Below are 20,037 nucleotides of genomic sequence, written 5' to 3'. Positions count from 1 at the left end.
CCAAGTCTGTGTGTGTGTGTGTGTGTGTGCGCACGCGTGTGCGTGTGATGAACACATCAGACTCGGAAAATAAGTCCATTATCACAGCGTCTTTGCCTGGTAGCAAACATGTTCAAATAAGGATTACAGAACTCGCGAGAAGGCAACAGGTCATGGTTGCTAAGGTGCCCGGGGGGGGTCACTGATATAGAGTCACTTTTGACAGGCTGTGGAGGAGGCTCCATTGTTGCCGGCGTGTCTGTGTGTTACCTTGCAGGCGCTATCGCTGAGACGACAGTATTATCCTATTATTAGGCTTAGTTGTTTACGCTTATTACCGCTTGTCAGGTAGGCAGAGAATCCTTCTCAAAATGAGCGTCTAAAGGAAAAAAAAAATACATGACTGCTACTCGATCATAGGCTAGTACAGTGGATTTGGATTAATGCTAAGAATGACTTGATAGGACAACAACAAAACGGAAATTTAATTTCTTGTTGACAGAAACGGCTAAATACTTTTTTCTTTTTTCTTTTTTTCCAGCTCTAAGTACGATGCGTTAGGAGAGCATCGCGGCGAGAAACGGCTGCAATTCATGTGTCTGTTTTGTAGAGGAAGTGAACATTAAAAAAAAAAAAAAAAAACTATCATATGGTCTGGCAGATTTTGGGCGCAGGACCAGAGATGACAAATGTGCTCTCGCAATAATTCAATCTGTTCTCATAAGTCTGTAACTTTTTAGGGACAGACAGAATGAAAATGTTCCGGCAATTAGACCGCCAAGTCAGCGTCCAATAAGTGTGATCAAGTGTCACTTTAGATGCTTCTTTTCTCACTTTATCGAATGACAGATTGAGGGGTAGTAAGATAGTTGGTAAGTGGCAGGAAGTTAACTGTGATCGTTTTGAACAAGAGGATTTGGTTTTATCCGACTGGAATTGTCGGAACGGTTTTGTTGCCAAGCTAAATGATGCCAGGTTTGAGAATACAGCGGAATGCTTCAGAAGCGGGCTCGCGAACCGCAACAGAGAGACCAGCACATTGATAGCGTTCTTGATTTAAAAAAAAAAAAAAATTACGCCAGAGTGACATTTGAACCAAACCCGAGGTGATGAGAGTAAATCATTGTGGTGTAGTCAAGCAATCATTGAGTTGAATGATGATAAGATATCCTTTATTCGTCCCACACTGGGGAAATTTACAGCCTCCAGCAGCAAGAATGTATGTAGAAAGAAGAAAGAAGAAAGGGAAAAAAAACAACAAACATCTTTCAATTAAATGCAATATGAACACAAAATGGATAAATGGCAGTACTATTTACAATTTTCCTTCACATCATTTAATTATTATTATTATGATTGTTATTGGCGGCCCGGTAGTCCAGTGCTTAGCACGTCGGCTTCACAGTGCAGAGGTACCGTGTTCGATTCCAGCTCCGGCCTCCCTGTGTGGAGTTTGCATGTTCTCCCCGGGCCTGGGTGGGTTTTCTCCGGGTGCTCCGGTTTCCTCCCACATTCCAAAAACATGCGTGGCAGGCTGATTGAACACTCTAAATTGTCCCTAGGTGTGAGTGTGAGCGTGGATGGTTGTTCGTCTATGTGTGCCCTGCGATTGGCTGGCAACCGATTCAGGGTGTCCCCCGCCTACTGCCCGGAGACGGCTGGGATGGGCTCCAGCACCCCCCGCGACCCTAGTGAGGATCAAGCGGTACGGAAGATGAATGAATGAATGAATGATTGTTATTTTTTATTCATCAGCCTGACAGCAGTCGGTAGGAACGAGCGTCGGTATCTCTCCTTCTTGCAGCGCGGGTGTAACAGTCTCTGGCTGAAGGAGCTACCAAGTGCTGTCAGGGCGGGCTGGAGGGGGTGGGAGGGACTGGCCATCATAGCTTTTAGCTTAGTTAGCATCCTTCTGATGATGATGATGATGACATGGATCTCTTGTTGTGTTTGCAGTTGATCAAGTACGTTCTGATCATGGTTGATCCTGATGCTCCAAGTCGCTCTTCACCGGTGATGTCTTACTGGAGGCACTGGGTTGTCGCAGACATAGAGGTACGTTTTGCCAACAGCGTTTTCATGATATGATCACGTGATGGGAAATGGGGCCGATCTTCTTCCTCTTCTTCTACTTCTCCTCCTCAATGCTTTGCTGAGGTCTCGAATCGGGACTTTACTGGGACATCCTCATGTGCTCAGATGACTTTTTCTCGGCTCATGTTTTTACATGTGCGCCAGGGCCGAAAATTATGAATGATCCCGAGGCCCAGCTTGGTGAAAAGGGCGACGCCAAGTTGCAAAATGTAAATTTTTGGTATCGTGCACCCGCCGCCATAAACGCCTGTGACAAAAGTGTGGGAGTAAGTCTTTCTAAATGGCTGTGAAGTTTGCAAGGGCCTGTCAGCAGCAATTTCCCTCTCGCTGCACGCAGCCTGAGACGTGTCAATGCAGGCGTGTGAGACTGCGATTGAGGAAAGCGGCGTGCGAGGCGCACACTCGTTCTCCCATAGAGCTCCTCCACTAACTCAGTTGCCCCCCCCCATCCCGGGCCCCCTCCAGTGGAGAGATCTTGGCACAGTGTCCTCCCTTCATCTGTTCCCCCAGGCAGAGCTGCTCCCCCGATGATCCACACTTCTCCATATTTTACACCCCCAAATTGGGCACCGCTCCGATTCCCCTTTTTCCCCTTCCCATTCCGTTCCTTTTGTACATTCGTTTTTTTTGTGCGCCGTTGCATTCCAAATGTGTGTCGAGTTGCCGATTGCCTCAAATATTTGTCGACTTTTTTTTCTCTTTTTTAAATCCTAACAGAACCAGGAGATCAACTCCATAGATTAAGACGAGTGGTCTGAAAAGCAGACGCACAAAAGACGCTTCTGCTGCTCCCATTTTGCTTCAGACGGCGTCGCTCTCCGCTAAATATATGCATCGTTGATTCAAAAATCCAAATGGAATGCATCTGGGATATGTATTCCTTGTGATTCAGCTTCAATAGTGCGTTTAGGATTTATAGAGCTGCGCTTGTGTTTTATTTTAGGTCTGCAAATACGAACCTTGGCTCATTTATGAGGGGGAAAAAAAATATGCACATCTACAAAAATGAAAATAAGCATCACCTTTGCTATTAGCGTAACCATGCGCAACTAAACAAGGTGCCCAGACAGACTAGCATGGCGCAGCAGAGTCTCTCGAACAATTCCCTTCCATGTCACTTGCGTGGGTGTTGACCTGCGTTGCCCATGTGGGGCTTGGCCAGTTTGACGGCATGCTTTTCTCGTGGTGACTGCAGTTTGGTCAGAAAGGTTAATGAGCCTTTTGAGTGATGCCAACCCATAGTGGGAGGTGTTTAATTGACCAGTGACATCACACAACCTCAGGTTTGTCATTGTCGTCCCCCCCCCCTCCGCAAGTGCGCACTGGATTTCATTTCGTGTCAAAGAGAACTGGACACTATTATGTCGGCTTTACACAATCAGGATTTTGAAGCCGATGAATTATTATTATTATTTTTTTATGAATAAAAATGAACGGATCCAATCAGAAGATGGATCAATATATTTAAGTACTTCCTGTACAGTCAGAGAGTGGGACCGTCCCGCCCCACAAATACGCCTAATTTTTTTTTTTTTTGGTGCCTATTGAAGTGCATGGGGAGTGGAATAACAATTCCACCAAAATAATTCTCCCAAAAACGGTGATCAACACTCAGTACATGGAAAATGTTGGTGGAGGGGGGGAGCCCAACCCCCTGCCCCAAAAAACTCCCAAACCCTAAATTTAAAAACATTGGGGATTTTTTTTATGATAAAAAAATAAATGACTAAATCAGACTGTGCTGAGAAACCTCGGATTTTTAACGATTGCAGCACAGAACGTCTTTGGAGTGAACGATATTGTTTGTCATGTCTTATTTTGTGGATCCGATCAGCAAATTATGACAACTTATCACCGATTTTGCATAAAATACAAAATTTTACACAGATCTGTTCGCTGATATTTTAAAATAATTCTCCCAAAAACGGTGATCAACACTCTATACATGGAAAATGTTGGTGGAGGTGGGAGCCCAACCCCCTGCCCAAAAAAACCTCCCAAACCCTAAATTTAAAAACATTGGGGAATTTTTTTTTAATGATTTAAAAAAAAAAAATCAGACTGTGCTGAGAAACCTCAGATTTTTAACGATTGCAGCACAGAACGTCTTTGGAGTGAACGATATTGTTTGTCATGTCTTATTTTGTGGATCCGATCAACTGATCACCGATTTTTCATAAAATACAAAATTTTACACAGATCTGTTCGCCGATATTTTGCATTACTGTATGTCCCCTTCGTATAGTATGAAAATGAATGCATTGTAGCTTCACCCCCCCCCCCCCTTGACATTATAATTTTCTTTTTTTCATAAACTGTCCACTTTTCCTGGCGAGTCTACCGATGATGAGCCACTTCTACCCCGCTCCTTTGTTACTTTTAGTCTAGATTCATTCATCAGTCCAAGGTCATCTGGGCTTGCGGTCCTTTGTAGATGTTGCCATAATTAATCGGTGTTCTTTATCCATAGCTGCAGTTAGGAGGTGCAAAGATTTTCTTAATTCAGCCCGGTATGAATTGAGGTCAGGCAAGACTAAACAAAGGGCCTCATTAGAGGCAGAGGTAGCCGATCAAGGACGATGGGTTTACCTGTGTCTTACTTCATGCTCACCTTGATTTCAGCGACGCTGCAATCGGTAGTTGACTCTTCACTTATTAAAAGACCGATGAGTGTTTCTTTGCTGGCTACAAGAATTGACAAATTTTTGGTCAAATTGCAAAGCGGAATTTGACCAAGCGGCCCGGTAGTCCAGTGGTTAGCTCGTCGGCTTCACAGTGCAGAGGTACCGGGTTCGATTCCAGCTCCGGCCTCCCTGTGTGGAGTTTGCATGTTCTCCCCGGGCCTGCGTGGGTTTTCTCCGGGTGCTCCGGTTTCTTCCCACATTCCAAAAACATGCATGGCAGGCTGATTGAACACTCTAAATTGTCCCTAGGTGTGAGTGTGAGCGTGGATGGTTGTTCGTCTCTGTGTGCCCTGTGATTGGCTGGCAACCAATTCAGGGTGTCCCCCGCCTACTGCCCGAAGACAGCTGGGATAGGCTCCAGCACCCCCCGCGACCCCAGTGAGGATCAAGCGGCTCGGAAGATGAATGAATGAATGAATGAATGAATTTGACCAAACATCAGAATTGGACGTACCGACAGTCTTTTTCATAAAAAGAATATTATGGTGGAACTTGTCATGTTGAAGCCAATCTTCCAGGACACTGAATAACTTACCAATTGTTTGAAATTTGAAATATGTTTCGCATCATCATGGAAATCGAACAAATTAATTGCAGGGGCAAAACTGTCAGCAATTATTAACACAAAAAAAGTCTCCCTGAAGCTGATTTGTGTGAACCATGCTGAGCTAGTTTCTAAAAGTTCAATCAGTGTTGCCAAACTAGTGATTTTTTTTTCCCCCACAATATTTGTAAAGAAAAAAAAAATGAAATCCTTCTAGGGATAATTTTCACATTGTTCTCCATGTGACAAAAAAAAAAGAGCCGAGCGGTGGACGTCAATCTGAACATTGCCAAAGATTCAGTACCCACTGATATGTTTGTTGTCAGGCGGTCATTTATCAACGGGTGGAAACTTTCGACCCGAGGTATGTGTTTCTAAACTCTAATAATTTTGCGGAGGTGTAACGTGAAGGCAGTGTCACGAGTGGGGAATGTATTTCCCCATCAATTTATGGTCAATTACCAAAATAAGCATCAACAGATTATCTTGCTCTCGTAAATGAAAATCCAGATTGTAAGCCCCGCCCCCCTTCCTCACCGGCCTCCCAGACTTTAAATCGATGCAGATGTTCCAGCATGTCTCGCAGAGATAATTGCTCTAACAAGTAAATCATTAGTTTCGGAATAGACGCAGTTTACGCACACAGCACTTGCCGTTACTTGTTCTCGCTAATACTCTCTCATCATCATTTCAGTGGCTCGTGAGTCAAAACTGATGCAATATGAACTGCGGTTCGCGTAATGCTCTTTCTCGCTCTAAGGTGTTCATTATCACCGTCAAATCCTCCTTAAGAAGGATGTAGAGCCCGAGGTTTTTGTGGATTTGAAGTTAGCATGAGGATAATTAGTCAAATTTATGTGGGCTTTTTTTGGAGGGGGGGGGGGGGGGGACTCAATAATTCCTTGAAAATTCATTAGCGCGAGCGCACGCACACACGCACAGATGTAAATTGACTTCTAGCAGGCTGTAGCACTTTTTCTTTCTGGCTATTTGAAGACAGCTGGACAGTTTCAAGCCTAAGAATTGCTGTGCTCATTAATATGGCGCATGAGGGATATGCGTGCTTTAACATGCATCTCTCTTGTATCGGCTCCCGAGGGAGCGACAGAGCCTGTGTTCTGCTGCTGGTCAGGCAAACAGTGAAGTATTGTGATTGTCTCAGACCAGCTGGCTTGGTGTTTGTCTGAGGCCTGCGGAGATCATCTGCTCCACACCTCAAGATGTCCTTAAAATGCAAACTATTAGGCGTGTAACTTCTCACTTTATTCGCCAAAACCACATCGATCGTTTCGACGAGTGCTTTTGCATCTTGCTCACTAGAACCTCCAACACAACCCCATTTAGTGATGCTGGGTGATTTCCAGGTTGCTCGAATTTCAAAGATCCCCCCCACCCCCCCCCCAAAAAAAAGAGAGAATGGAAAATGAGGTATTTAGCCAAATCGCATTCACTTTATCATGTGAAGCTAGCTTGATGCTAACAGAACAAACCTAGCATGTAATTATGGACCTTTTGAACAACATCAAGCGGTAGCGACACATGTAGACAAAACAAGGGGATCCAGTCTGTATCCTCAAATGTTTTTTGCTCATTCATTTAAAAAAAAAATTCTCATTTCTGATGTGAGTCGCTTTTATACATGACATCAATCCTTTTTTTAATTTTAATTTCTTTATTTTAAATGGGCAATGCATTGAACGTCCAGGTCGCATTTATCTGACCATCGCATCTTCCTAAATTCAAAATGTCTGTGCGTTTGTTTTGGATTCTTGGCTTCAGGCCTTCCTATGTCAAATTTGCAGGCTGAAGATTCTCGATTGTCTGTCGGCGTGAGTGGTTATTTGTCTATTGTCAGGTGTGTAACCTGCCTCTCACTTAAAGTCGGCATCCGGCGGCGATAGGCTCTAGCTCACCAAATGAAGACTGGACGGATGGATTGTTTGTTGGCTTTGCGAGACTGCTAACATTAAAACAAAGGGAGGCCTAGGCCTTTTCTGTTTTGTCACAAACAAAAAAAAAACTAAAAGCTTGAAACTTCTTAATGTTCGTCCCAGTCTTATGTACATGAAACATTTCAATTGTTAATCTATAGTGGTAAAAGAGTTTTCATTTTATGTTACAAATGAACAAAACAGCATTGTTCTTTACCATGTAATTATCCCCGAGCTTATTTGTGACAGACAGCAGTCCCCATATGGTAGCCAAAAACAACTTCCCAAACGCTACGCAAACCACTGTGAGAACAAAGAGCCAATGGTATTATTCATAATTAAACTCTTATTGTGCATTCTGCAGAATATTTCCCTTTTTTTTTTCTTCACTGACACCCCCCCCCCCCAACCCCTCCTTCGCCACTTTGCACCTGGCGCTGGGAACATCTGTGTGGCGTCAGAGTGGCGCCTGGCTGTGCAGATTGGTGCAGGTAGAGGAGCACGCCGTATCCCCGGCTAATGATGAGAGTGTCTGCCCTCTCCGTGCGAGCAGACGCAAGCTGCTGCTTCACGCTACTCGTACGCCCAAGGAAACAGATTTTCAAACATATGCAGTGTGTTTTTAATCCAGTTGAGCACTTCATTTCCAGGCAAACACAAATAACCTTACGGGACATCCATATATTATGACAAGGGGGTGGGCGCGAAGGAATTGAACAATTTTCATAGCCAATGTGTACCTACCGCTTGCTTGTGGCTGCTTTCAAAAACTTTGTTGTACAGTGGCGCGGGCTACAGTGCATATGGGGGGAGCAACTTTAATCAAACCAACCAAACTTGGTTTTATCGGACCATAGCAAAATTTCCCAATTTTTTTAGAGGGGTGTTGAGTAAGGCATCAGTCTAGTCAACCCCAGACAAATGAAGGTAGATTGTTGTCGCATCATGTCCTTGCCAGATATTCCTGCAGCTCTTTTAATGTTGCCCTCAGCCCTTGCTCCGTTTTGGAGGGTCATTCAGTTCTCGGTCATGTCACCATTGTGCCATATTTTGTTTTTGACTAATAGTCATGACATACAACAATATGGACACAATGAAAGAGTTATCCATTGATCTTGCAAGATTTTCTGCAGTAATATTCACCCCCGGCGGCCCGGTAGCCCAGTGGTTAGCACGTCGGCTTCACAGTGCAGAGGTACCGGGTTCGATTCCAGCTCCGGCCTCCCTGTGTGGAGTTTGCATGTTCTCCCCGGGCCTGCGTGGGTTTTCTCCGGGTGCTTCGGTTTCCTCCCACATTCCAAAAACATGCGTGGCAGGCTGATTGAACACTCTAAATTGTCACTAGGTGTGAGCGTGGATGGTTGTTCGTCTCTGTGTGCCCTGTGATTGGCTGGCAACCGATTCAGGGTGTCCCCCGCCTACTGCCCGGAGACGGCTGGGATGGGCTCCAGCACCCCCCGCGACCCTAGTGAGGATCAAGTGGCTCGGAAGATGAATGAATGAATGACATACAACAATATGGACACATTGAAAGAGTTATCCATTGATCTTGCAAGATTTTCTGCAGTAATATTCACCCCCCCCCCCCCCCCCCCCCGCCACTCCCAATGTTTGTCAGTTTCCAAGTTGTTTGATGTTGGGGGACGTTCACATGTTAAATGTTCCACTGCACCTCGCTCGGTGAACATCAACAATAGTCCTTAACATAGAAGCCCAGCTGGAGGTGCTTAACGTGTGCTCATCCCATTGTCGGCTGCAGCCAAACTAAATGTCAGAGGTGCTACTACATGAAGTTCATTCTTCTCTCACTCAGCCCTCCAAATGTCTGATTACACTGTGGCTGAACTGGCAACAACAACAACAATAATGTTTTGCTCTTACTGGTGTAAGAGCAAAAATGAATCACTACTTACTGTAAATGAAATGTGAAAACGTCAACACAGCTATAATCGCAACGGTCAACATAAAATGTCCGCGTGGACACGTGACGCGACTGTAACAGATTGTCCTCAAAGAAAATTTCGTTTTAGGCTGACTAGGCGAGTCGGAACTTTTCCGACCCCACCAGGAACTTGTCCTGGCCCCTTTGCAACACATATCAAGCGCCTCTGATACTTGCAGCTTAATAACAAACACGTTCCTCGTTCGTGTGGGTTGATGCGCTCACTGTTCTCCGCCACCTAAAGGGAGAATTACATAAGAATCCTCCGCTCAGTAGTCAGCGCTGTCCACACGTGCGCACAAGTACTGTAGCTGATGAAACATCTTCACCTCGCGAAGTTTTGGTTGATTTTTTTTTTATTTTCTTTTTTTTTTAACGATGAAGCAAATCTCTGTTTCCAAAAGGTTGTGCAATAGTCTTCCATTATTATTTAAACAGCACTGGGGATGAAACGTAGGTGATGTACACTGACCAGCCACAATATAAATCGAATACACCAGCCGCATCAAATATTCTGCCTTTAGAGATAAAAATGTTCAGCTTTAACTGACGCCGTCGCAGATGTATTCAAAGTCACCACAAGATTCCTTTTCAGGCTTCTCCATTTGTCTTTTTTTTTTCCTTTTGAACTTGACGCTCATGAAAATGCATATCGGTCAAGCTGCCACACCGTTTTATAAAATGAGTGCAAGCGCGCAGTGTATGTGAGTAGTGCAAAGTTGGGCAGGCGGGAATATTGGATACACCTCTCGCATTAGTTGTTATGTTGCCCAATCGGTTCGAATGTTGCGGCAGCATGTTTAGAACACTGGATTTGTCGAAAGCCCAGTCGTGTTGTACACAATCGTACATGATTCTCGTTTTATCCAGATGACTTGAAGAAACCAAGGACAACCTTGAAAAAGCCCTCTTGGAACGCTTCTGTCACAAATATATATATATATACATATATATGACCTCAAGAGGGATTTTTTTTTTTTTTTAAGCATGTGAGAGAGAAAAGAGCAGATTGGACCTGCTCCATGCAAATGCAGTTAAACGCCGGTCGCTCGGCACACATAGACACTTGTCTTAATATGAGCCCCTTTTCTTCACACCCACGACCATTGTGCATCAAATCCTTTTTTTTTTTCCCTGAAAAGATTTCCAGTCGCAGCAACCGCAGACAATGTTCCCCCTCACAAGCTGTCGTCTTTGTCGTATGCCCCCCCCCCCCCTTTTTTTCTTTTTCCTCCTCCTTGAGTCAAAAGCAGTATCTCTGGCACTGGGCCCTGGATAGGATTTGGTGTTTCAAGGTGGAGTGCGTCTTTGTCAATCGCTGCTTACATTTCCTCTTGTAACCTGTCACTTCTTTTTATTTTATTTTTTTTTTGGGTCATTGACATGGATGGAGGGGAAAAAGTGGTACATGGGATTCAGAGGGGCGTAAACAAGCACAAATGTCACAGTTAGTAGGGGGTCGTCAAGGCCATGGCTTCCACTTAGTTGTGTTTTTCCGAGTATGGTGAAGGGGAGTTGAGGCATGCTGTTAAAAACAACTCGAATAATAATCATGCTCTCCTAGAATAGCCCTCATTTAAGTATATGGCATGCTTGTCAGTGAATAATTGTACACAAATACATGACAAAGGACCTCATAAAGCCAGTGTGTATTTTGTTGTGGGGGGGGGGGGGGGGGCATTGAAATTATGACAGCTCTGAATGCAAAATTTGGCAGAGATGGCGCCCTGTCTAACTCTCAACTCTTTGTATTTCAAAAGTTATCATGTACTGTAAATGTAATATGCTGATGTCAGGATTAATGATGAACTGGAAGCATTCTACACTGAAATTATATGGACTGAAGGGTTCCCTCCCCACCCCTCCATCCTTCTCCTATTGGGGCAGGGTGCCTTTTAAAGGGGCAACCACAACAAGGTTTTATTTTCCCCCAGATTTTTTTTTACTAGAAAACTATTGATCAATTTGAAGCTTCATACCAGTTAGATTTTAGTATTCAATTCATTGTGACTCCTTTAATTGTTTTCTACCAAGCAGCCCAGTGAATTGGGTCAAATTGACCCAATAGTGCATCGGTCCCTTTTTGACCCAAGTTGGCTGATTTGATTTATTTATTTATTTTTGACCCACCTGTTTGAATTTGCCGTCTTTTTATTGTTGGGAACTGCTTGTGATTTAACAAAGGGGAATGTACAGTTTTCTGGCGTATGTGAATAATTAGTCTACTGTTGCAGATTTTTTTATTTTATTTTATTTTTCCTGCAAATTTGCTCAACTTATTGATGCTGTTGGACTAACAACCGTGCATCTAAGACCTCTGCTCTGTGCTATTGACCATTATCATCACCAAGAGGTTTGTTGCCATGTGGTATTTTTATGCTAGACTTGCTACAAGAGGCCTGTTTACATTTCAGGGTGATGTATAGTTCACTTCGCTCCGTGGCACAGTCGTATTCCGGCGTGCTGTATAGATTTCTTTCAGCTGACGAAATTAAAAAGACAGCATTGTGTGTGTGTGTGTGTGTGTGCCTTGCAGCAACACGATTTGCCTGCGAGTTCACGATATGGGTTGAGAGGGGAGTTCCTTTGGGGGGGATTAAATAGCTTTCTTTTCCTTCCCTCCTCCCATGCCCTCCATAGTTATAGTACACAAACAGCTTGCAGGTCTGTACAGCGTTCTCACTGCATGTTTGCCATAGTGCCGCTCACAGGTAACAATAAGCCAAGGCCAAAGGTTAAGAGGGATTGTGGAGCTTCTCTGGCAAACATTATGCATGCAGGCGAGGCGGCGCGGCACCCATCGTATGCCTGGGAGAAGGGGAGAGAGAGCAGGTCGGCTTGAAAAAGATGGCTCTCGGAGAGAATTGGGCCAAGACAGGTATCGGCAAGGTTAGGACAGTCTTCGCTTTGTGTACTTTTCAGAAAACTGTTGCGGCAAACTCAAACTCGGCACGCAAGTAGTAGCGGTAAGTTGCATTTTAATCAGCACATCATCAGACTCCTTGATTGAAGTCTGATGATTAATTGAAATGGCATTTTAAACAAGCGTACAATTGAAAAGGTAGCCACCATAAAAATAAAACAGAAGTAAAGGTGCCCCCAAATTTGGGTTTTGAAACCAAACAAAACAAAGAATCACTCATTGAACATTTTAAAATAACCACATGACTTAGCCCTGCTAGCTTCATGCTAACACAAAATCGCAAATGCCGTAGACCTGAAGGAGCCACACTGAATCATCATGCGCAGTCTTTACATTCTAATAAATTATTAGAATGTTTTAATATTAAGAGTGCATTTTTCATTTAAAAGAAAAAGGTTTCAAAAATGCGGGGTGGGGGCAGTAAACTGGAACAGGTCTATGGCCTATGACAAGTTTAGATGTTTTGAGTTACGAGCAGTGTCAGGGAATGAATTCAACTTTTATCTCAAAGTACCTCTGTATTCAACATTCGAACAACGTCCATGATCTGTTCACTTTTTACAGTGCTTGTCCCAATTATGTCCGATAACTGGAACTTTTGGCTAGCGGACGTCATAGCTAGCCGTCTGCTTATGGCGGTATATCAAAGGCATTGCTACATACTGTACTTATTTTCAAACAACACCACCACCAACAAAAAATGCTTTATTGTCCTTAACGTCTATAAATTGGGTCGCAACTTTAAAAGGAATAGGACATGAGAAAGATGCGGGTTTCAGGGTGACGGTTGAAAACCACCGGGCTACACTTCACTAGATTTTATAGTATAGCATAAAGGTCCATCATTCCCATGGACGGATTAAAAATGAGAGCCTTCCTTTCCCAACTTGATTTTTTTGGTTACTGTACATTTTGCAGTATCTGCCCCCGGCACCCCCCCACCCAAATAGGAATAAATAATGAAGACGCATTTTGGCCTGAAATGGCCACGCAAACAATTATGTACTTAGTTTCTTCCAGCAAATGCATTCTACGTGATTGTTTTTGCCTCACAGCAAAGCACCCGAAAAGACTAAAACCTTTCATTTGGGGAAAGGCCGCTATTGGTCACCGTCAATAAAAGCATAAAAGCATTTATTTCCCACGTTTGTCAAATTAAGAGCATACTCCATCTCCCATAGGACTTGCGAGGTTTATTAACCTCTCTGTGAAGTGGGACAGGTTTCCAGCGGTGAGCATAACCTCTGTCTCGCTCCTGCCTCAATTATAATACAAGAATTAAGCACGCGGCCATTCAAAACAGTAATGCCGCCTCTTAAATCCCTTTGTGCCGGCTCCCGCTTGTTAATGACTAAAGACACTGAATGAACCGCGCCGATCAACACAGGGCGGAAACAAATGAAATGGCTGCTCTTAACTGGAGGGATGGATGATTCTGCCACGCGGTGATCAAAAACCACTGTTGATCAAATACTGAAAACCATTTCCGAAAGATCATGGCTGGCAACCGGTTCAGGGACTTCAGGTCCCTATTTGTTGTACAATTTCTGACTGCAGTATATGGCTTGACTGTCCAATCGGTGGCTCCATTTGCATCTTTGCAAACAAACCTTTGGCGCAGCATCCATCCAAAGTCAAAAGAAGATACTGACCTTGGACAAACTTGAGTGGTCAATTACACGCCTGTTGATCACTTTTAATTTCTTAATAATTACATTCTCGTCGTCCTCCTCCTCATTCTCTGGCTTCTTTTTGTCCTCCACACCTCCTCCCCCGTAGCTTAGTCCACGAGCTTGCTATAGTCATTTAATTTGTGGCACCGTTGACACGGGCGCACTAAACTTTCAAGATCTCTGCCATTAATAGGTCTAATTTCCACTCCCACCGCTGTGTGCTCATGCATTCATCAAAATTTAGCGAGGCAATTGTAGACATGGGGCGACCCCCCGCCCCCCACCCAAAAAAAAAAAAGGATGGATGGATGGTATATTTTTTTTTACCCATTGACCAGAAAAGCATCGTCATGTCGTTACCGCTTGTAGTCGTAGGCAGGTACAGGCTCGGATTTTTCCAGTGCCACCCCCGTCAGTGGGAAGCCCTCTGGCGTGGGTTGGTTTGGGAGGGCGCCGCATGTCGGTGTCTTGTTTACCATATTTGCCTGATAGAATTCGGGTGGGCAGCTTTGTTCAGGTTCCAGGATTCCCTTCGAGTGAGTCATCCGACTCCAAGCCACCGTTACCTTGGGAACTCGAGCCCGGGCTTCCCTCAGCATTGCTAAAATCGAGCCTCATCAGCATCCGTACTCTCATTAGCGCTCATGTTGGATGCGATTAGTTTTTTTTTCGTCTACACTCATTTTTGACCTAACGGGGCAGCACAGGCCAATCTGCTCTCTGAGAATTAGCTGACCGGACCGGCGCGGCCATTTTGTCAAGGCCCATTTGTAATGTATGCAAAGAAGACAGAATAGATGAGGGTGATAATGGGCTTTGGTGGCGAGTTTCTTTAACAAGTGATTTGAGTAATAATGAGCTTCGCCACTAATGAGTTGTAGTCAATGACGACACTGGCCGGGCACATGGGCGGTGTGTCGGGTGATGTCGATGAAGTCTGGAGTCCACTTACTGTAATAACTGGACTGTTTACGTTTCAAAGTCAGTTCATTACCGACGCCAAATGAGTTCCTTCACTCAAGCCATTCGTCCAACCGGCAATTGTTAAATGGGTTAATTTGTTGATGCATTGATGCAAATCCGGAGTGACTCACCCACTGGTTTTCACCCTTGACTGGGGCCAATTCACCCTGCTTAACTGATCACCATTAGGCTGCGCTACAACATGAAATGCAATTAGCTGCCCCCACCCCGCCTCACGCTGAACCAGAAGCGATTTTACAGGAGTCCAACATTGGATGATCCTTATTAACTCATTCGCTCCCAAAGACGTTTTTAAACGTCTTTTCAGACTTGGTCTAGAACTGGCTGATACTGAATGAGTTGAAGGTTGTCACTGTTTTTCTTGTATATGATGAAAAAGAGTGTTAAATCAGAATCATCTTTATTGGCCAAGTATGTAGAACACACAAGGAATTTGTCTCCAGTATAACACGCTGCACTAGTATCATCGTAAACAACAAAATCATTGAACCATTTTAAGATAAGATAAGATAAGATATCCTTTATTTGTCCCACAATGGGGAAATTTACAGCCTCCAGCAGCAAGAATGTATGTAGAAAGAAGAAGAGAAAAAAAACAACAACAACAAACATCTTTCAATTAAATACAATATGAACACAAATGGATAAATCGCAGTACTATTTACAATTTACCTTCACATCATTTAGAGTATACCAGTAGTTTTGTAGTACCATTTTGTGGTGCAAGAAGAGTGACTATGTCAGTGACTGTTTAAGGAGTTAATGGCTAGAGGGAAGAAGCTGTTTAAGTGTCTACTGGATTTGGTGCGCATGGATCTGTACCGTCTGCCTGAGGGGAGTGGCTGAAAAAGGTGGTGGGCAGGGTGCGGGGGACCCAGGAGGATTTTCCGTGCCCTTGTCTTGATTCTTGCAGTGTGCAAGTCCTCAAGAGTGGGTAGGGCGGTGCCAACGATTTTTTCTGCCGTCCTAACTGTCCGTTGAAGTCGGATTTTGTCCTTTTTTGTGGCGGCCCCAAACCAAACCGTGATGGAAGAACACAGGATTGATTCGATGACTGCCGATGACAAAATATATTTGATGAAACTGAAATTTGTTTGATGTGAACTCATTCACTGCCGTCGACGTTTGTATCCGTCGATTGGAATCCTCCAGTTCACTGCCACTGATTTTAAATATTCGTCAAGTATGTTTTTCAACAGGTAGAGGGTCTTGCCTCACCTTTTTTGTGAACCACTGTACTGACGAATGGATCCTTGCCGATGGCAGCATCGCATCACTCGAGTTGAGGTCAGCACAGCTTTTGAGTTGACCATTTTGTTTGGGGAGAAAAATGCCAACAGGTTCATCAGACAAGTGTGTGTGTGTGGATTGGGTTCTCTTAAGCGGTTTAGAAAATGGATGGATGGATGTTGTCGTCATAAGTAGATTTTGCATTGTTACAACTATTCAACTATGTTTCTACGTCCTGGTGCCAAGTCAGAGCAGCCGTTCACGTTCCCATACGAATTCATTGTCCAAAAACTCGCAAGCACGGACATTCGACGCCAATTAATAAAGGTTCCTCGTTTGGTTGCGGTAGCTGATGGGAATCGATAGCCTAAAACCAATCCTGTTTCAGCCACAGTGCGACCGGCGCTCCCATCACACGGGTTGCTCCCGTCGACCTCAATCAAGTGGCAGATTATGAATCTAGACTCCAAACCGAACGGGTCCGTCTTCGGTATGAACAGAAGTTTGCACGCCATGACACACGGGCGACTCGGCGCAACGTGTATGTAAACGGGAGAGTTTTCTCGTCAGCTTGAATTCGCAACCAGCCCGCAAATGAATGAGCGCCGAGGCGACGACGAAGGAGGCACAATCGCGAGCACTTGGCTTCAGTGGAATTGGCGGGAGGCAGGCTACAAGTCCAGCCTCAGAAATAGAGCTGTGAACACCATCTGTCATGCTCTCTCTCCCCGTCTGTTAGCCTGACTGCAGGCAAAAGGGAGAACGACGCGCTCCGAGCCGCGCTTTGGACGGACGTGGGTGCTGATTATCGTAGGTGTGGGCTTGCGGGGTGTGCATGGGAGGGAGAGGCAAGAGGTGGATGCATGAGGAACTCGTGCCGACAAAAGGGAAGTACTCACCCACACACGAGAAGGGGGGAAAAAAAAGCAAAAGGGATGTTGGGCTAGCGGGTATTCCATGTTGAAACCGCAAAGCCTCCCCGCGGACTGCTCCCGTCTATTAACTTTTGCTCCAGGAGTCTTGCCGGAAGTCTTGGACATACTTTTCTCTAACCATTGCTCATCTTACCCGAGAGTAGTTTATCACACCTGTATCTGAGCAAACATTTGACATGGTCTGCCTTCAGCTGCTCTTTGCAACAGTTAGTCAAAAGCCACTTCCTCCAATTGAAGGCTAGATGGGATTTATGTATCGGACCACATTTATTTCTCATGAATATTGCTTTGAATGGTATATTTAAATGCGGTTTTCAATATCGGCCTAATTTTGCGGTATCGTAACAATTAAAATTGACGTCATTTTTGCCAGTACAGTATTGGTCCGATAATTATTATGCGTCCCGAGTTGTCAGATTTTTTAAAGATATCCTTTATTTGTCCCATAATGGGGAAATTACAATCAGAATTCAGAAAGGAAAAACGCTGGGTAGGGAGAGGAAAAAAAGAAACTTCGAAAAATTTCGAACCCATTGTGGCGGTGTATAAAAAAATTTGGACTCTGCCATTAAGCCCCGCCCCCCTCCCTTTGGGAATTGCAGAAGAAATGCACCTCATCGCTGGTTTAAACCTTTAACGTGAAAAGTATAATGTTGATGTAATTTATTCTTTTAATATGCGATCCATCATTTTAATGGTTCCATTTCCTGTTTTGTTTTGTTTTTCGGTTTCCTCCCTCCTACACGCGCCGTAATTTAAGTATTCCCAAATGACAGGGTGCAAGGTGGCATCACATTGTTTTTCTTATTTTAAAGCCATGTATATATGCTTTTTTTTAAGTCGTGAATTATGTTGAGTTTTTTTTTTTTTTTTAATACCTCCAAAAAATCTGTGTGCTTGTTTGTGTGGTCAACACAGAAACCACTTCAATGATTTTCACAAAGTCTCAGAGCAGAGCCGGAGAAAAGTGCAGATCCAGCATTCTTTCTGTGGAGGAAATTGTCGTATGTGTCGCGTACGCCGGGAAAATATCACAGTTTGATTACAGCTCACCCAAAAAAAAAAGTTCAAATCGATAATTCTGTTGATTCAGAATCTCTCTCCTTCACTTTGCAGTAATACCCAAGGCACCATCGTCTTCCTTCACATTTGGGCACATCTCATGTGACAATTGCAAAATCCGGAGCTCCTCGCTTCTAAAAACATTGAAGTTGCGCTCCATATAGGAGGGTGCGAGTCTAGAGGAAAACCGAGGTCCTCTACTAACAAAAACTGGTGGTGGCACAAGGTGGCCATAATTCTCTTAAGGCCCACAGCACCACTGTGTCCCGTTGATGTCTTTTAGTTCTCATCTCATCTCATACTACAACCAGAACTTTTTATTTTTTCAATCAAATAACCGACGCTTTCAATCAATGAGCAGTCACAATGTTTTTTTTTTTTGGAGTGCGATCTGCATCCCGCCTCCACAGTGGGCTCCCCTGAGGTAGGCCACCCACCACGTGAAAATGTCCTGTCGATGAGTGTGAGCATCACTCCCCTTGAGACCATCACCGAACTGTCACGACTGTCCGAAACAAGTGCGGCTTGATCGCAACCGGTCTGGTGTTGTTTTAATGGGAATACGTCGAAGAGAAGTATGATCGCGGCGCAGGGATCGAGCCATCGAGACTCGAGAAGCCGCACGCGCAAATGTTGACTGTGTTGCCACGGCAACGGGCTGGCATCCGACAGGCCGCGGGACTCTCGCTAGTTCTAAATAAAGCTTTTTGTTCTGGCTGATCATTGGGTGAAATGATGAAAATTCTCCCCTGCAGAAAGGACTCTTCAGAAAAGCCCCGCTCGTCGCCGCGTGTAAACAATGGCGGCGTACACTTGATATTTAAGCACGCAACCTCCCGAACAGCGGCAACGGGATTATCGACACAATGACTTGTGCGCCACATCACGCAATAATTAAATTTCAAAGCCCTCACTTGAGTAAATCTTCAACCGTTGCGCCGTTACGTTCAACAAAAACACGATTTATGTCATTCGCGAATGCATTAAACTGGATGAAGAGGGGCAGATCATCTTTGCAATCGTGTCATTTTTCGAGCAATTGTTAAGAGCTCAATAGGCTCGTCGTGCAAAATGCTTGTCGTCCCAATTTTATCGTGAGGGTTTCTGGGTAAATAGGATCCGGAAAGATTGATCATGATCATGGTAGGCTGATAAGGCCGCGTCAAATCCATCCCGTGACTTTCGCCGCGCGGCCTTTGTGGCCTTTCACGGTGTTGCATCGCAGTACCTCGGTCACCCTGCGGGGGGAGCCTGTGCGTGCAGGAATGGGCAAACTCGGGCTGAGGCTGCTGAGGCGAGATACTCCATGCCGCTGACGGGGACTTCCATGTTTACTTCAAGTGCTTTTCGGGCCATTTCACAGACGACATATTTAGCCCTTTACCTCCCACTCGAGGATGCGAGCGTCTCGTCGCGAGCAGCCAAGTCTATTAAACAAACGTTCCTGTGAGCAATTTGCATGGCGCGCAGCATCTGCGCGCTGGCCCGCGATGAGGGAGTTGAACTTGACATGTGCATAATTATTTTTGAAAATGCACATATGACATCTGATGAAGATGCAACCTGCTGTCTCCAAGCGCGTTTCTTTTCCCTGGAATTAATTCATTAGCTTCAGGTTTTAATTTATGACAAAAGCGGCGCCATGCAACAGCCTCGACCGTTATATTTGTTTTAGCAATGCTATCATGATCATTGCCATGGATATGAAGTCGACGAATGCTAAGCTTTTATGATGTGATGTAATTGTATCATTTATTTGAATCTTGTGTAGCTTTGGGACCTATTTTTGTTTTTTCTTCAGATGGAACCGTGGCCTCAGTCAAGGTGCAAAAAAAATTGTAGGAGCAGTTTCCTAATACGAGTTAGTGTTGGCACAGATGTCACAATGTGAATGACTGTTTTGTTTTTTTCACATGCTATGTTCCAAGAGTGCATGCAAGTCTGTGATGAAATCATATTTTACCATTTCTGTCGTTACTACGGATATCCGGCTTCGTGATCGGAATTTCCGGTCCGACATCCCGAGTTTTTGAGTATCAAAATTTCCTGCGTGTTT

General features: G+C 44.4%; 1 protein-coding gene across 1 annotated transcript in view; it reads left to right on the top strand.

Annotated features, from left to right (window-relative positions):
- LOC127601820 (phosphatidylethanolamine-binding protein 4) overlaps positions 1–20,037 on the top strand; it is a 48,113-nt gene that overhangs the window by 18,369 nt on the left and 9,707 nt on the right. Inside the window, exon 4 of the mRNA XM_052067489.1 lies at positions 1,936–2,034. Coding sequence (XP_051923449.1) covers positions 1,936–2,034 — 99 coding nt within the window. The remainder of the gene's footprint in view (positions 1–1,935; positions 2,035–20,037) is intronic.

The sequence above is a fragment of the Hippocampus zosterae genome, chromosome 6 (assembly GCF_025434085.1).
Source record: "Hippocampus zosterae strain Florida chromosome 6, ASM2543408v3, whole genome shotgun sequence".
Taxonomy (NCBI): Eukaryota; Metazoa; Chordata; class Actinopteri; order Syngnathiformes; family Syngnathidae; genus Hippocampus; species Hippocampus zosterae.
Note: the sequence above shows the minus strand (reverse complement) of the source record. Positions and strands in the feature narration are given on the sequence as shown.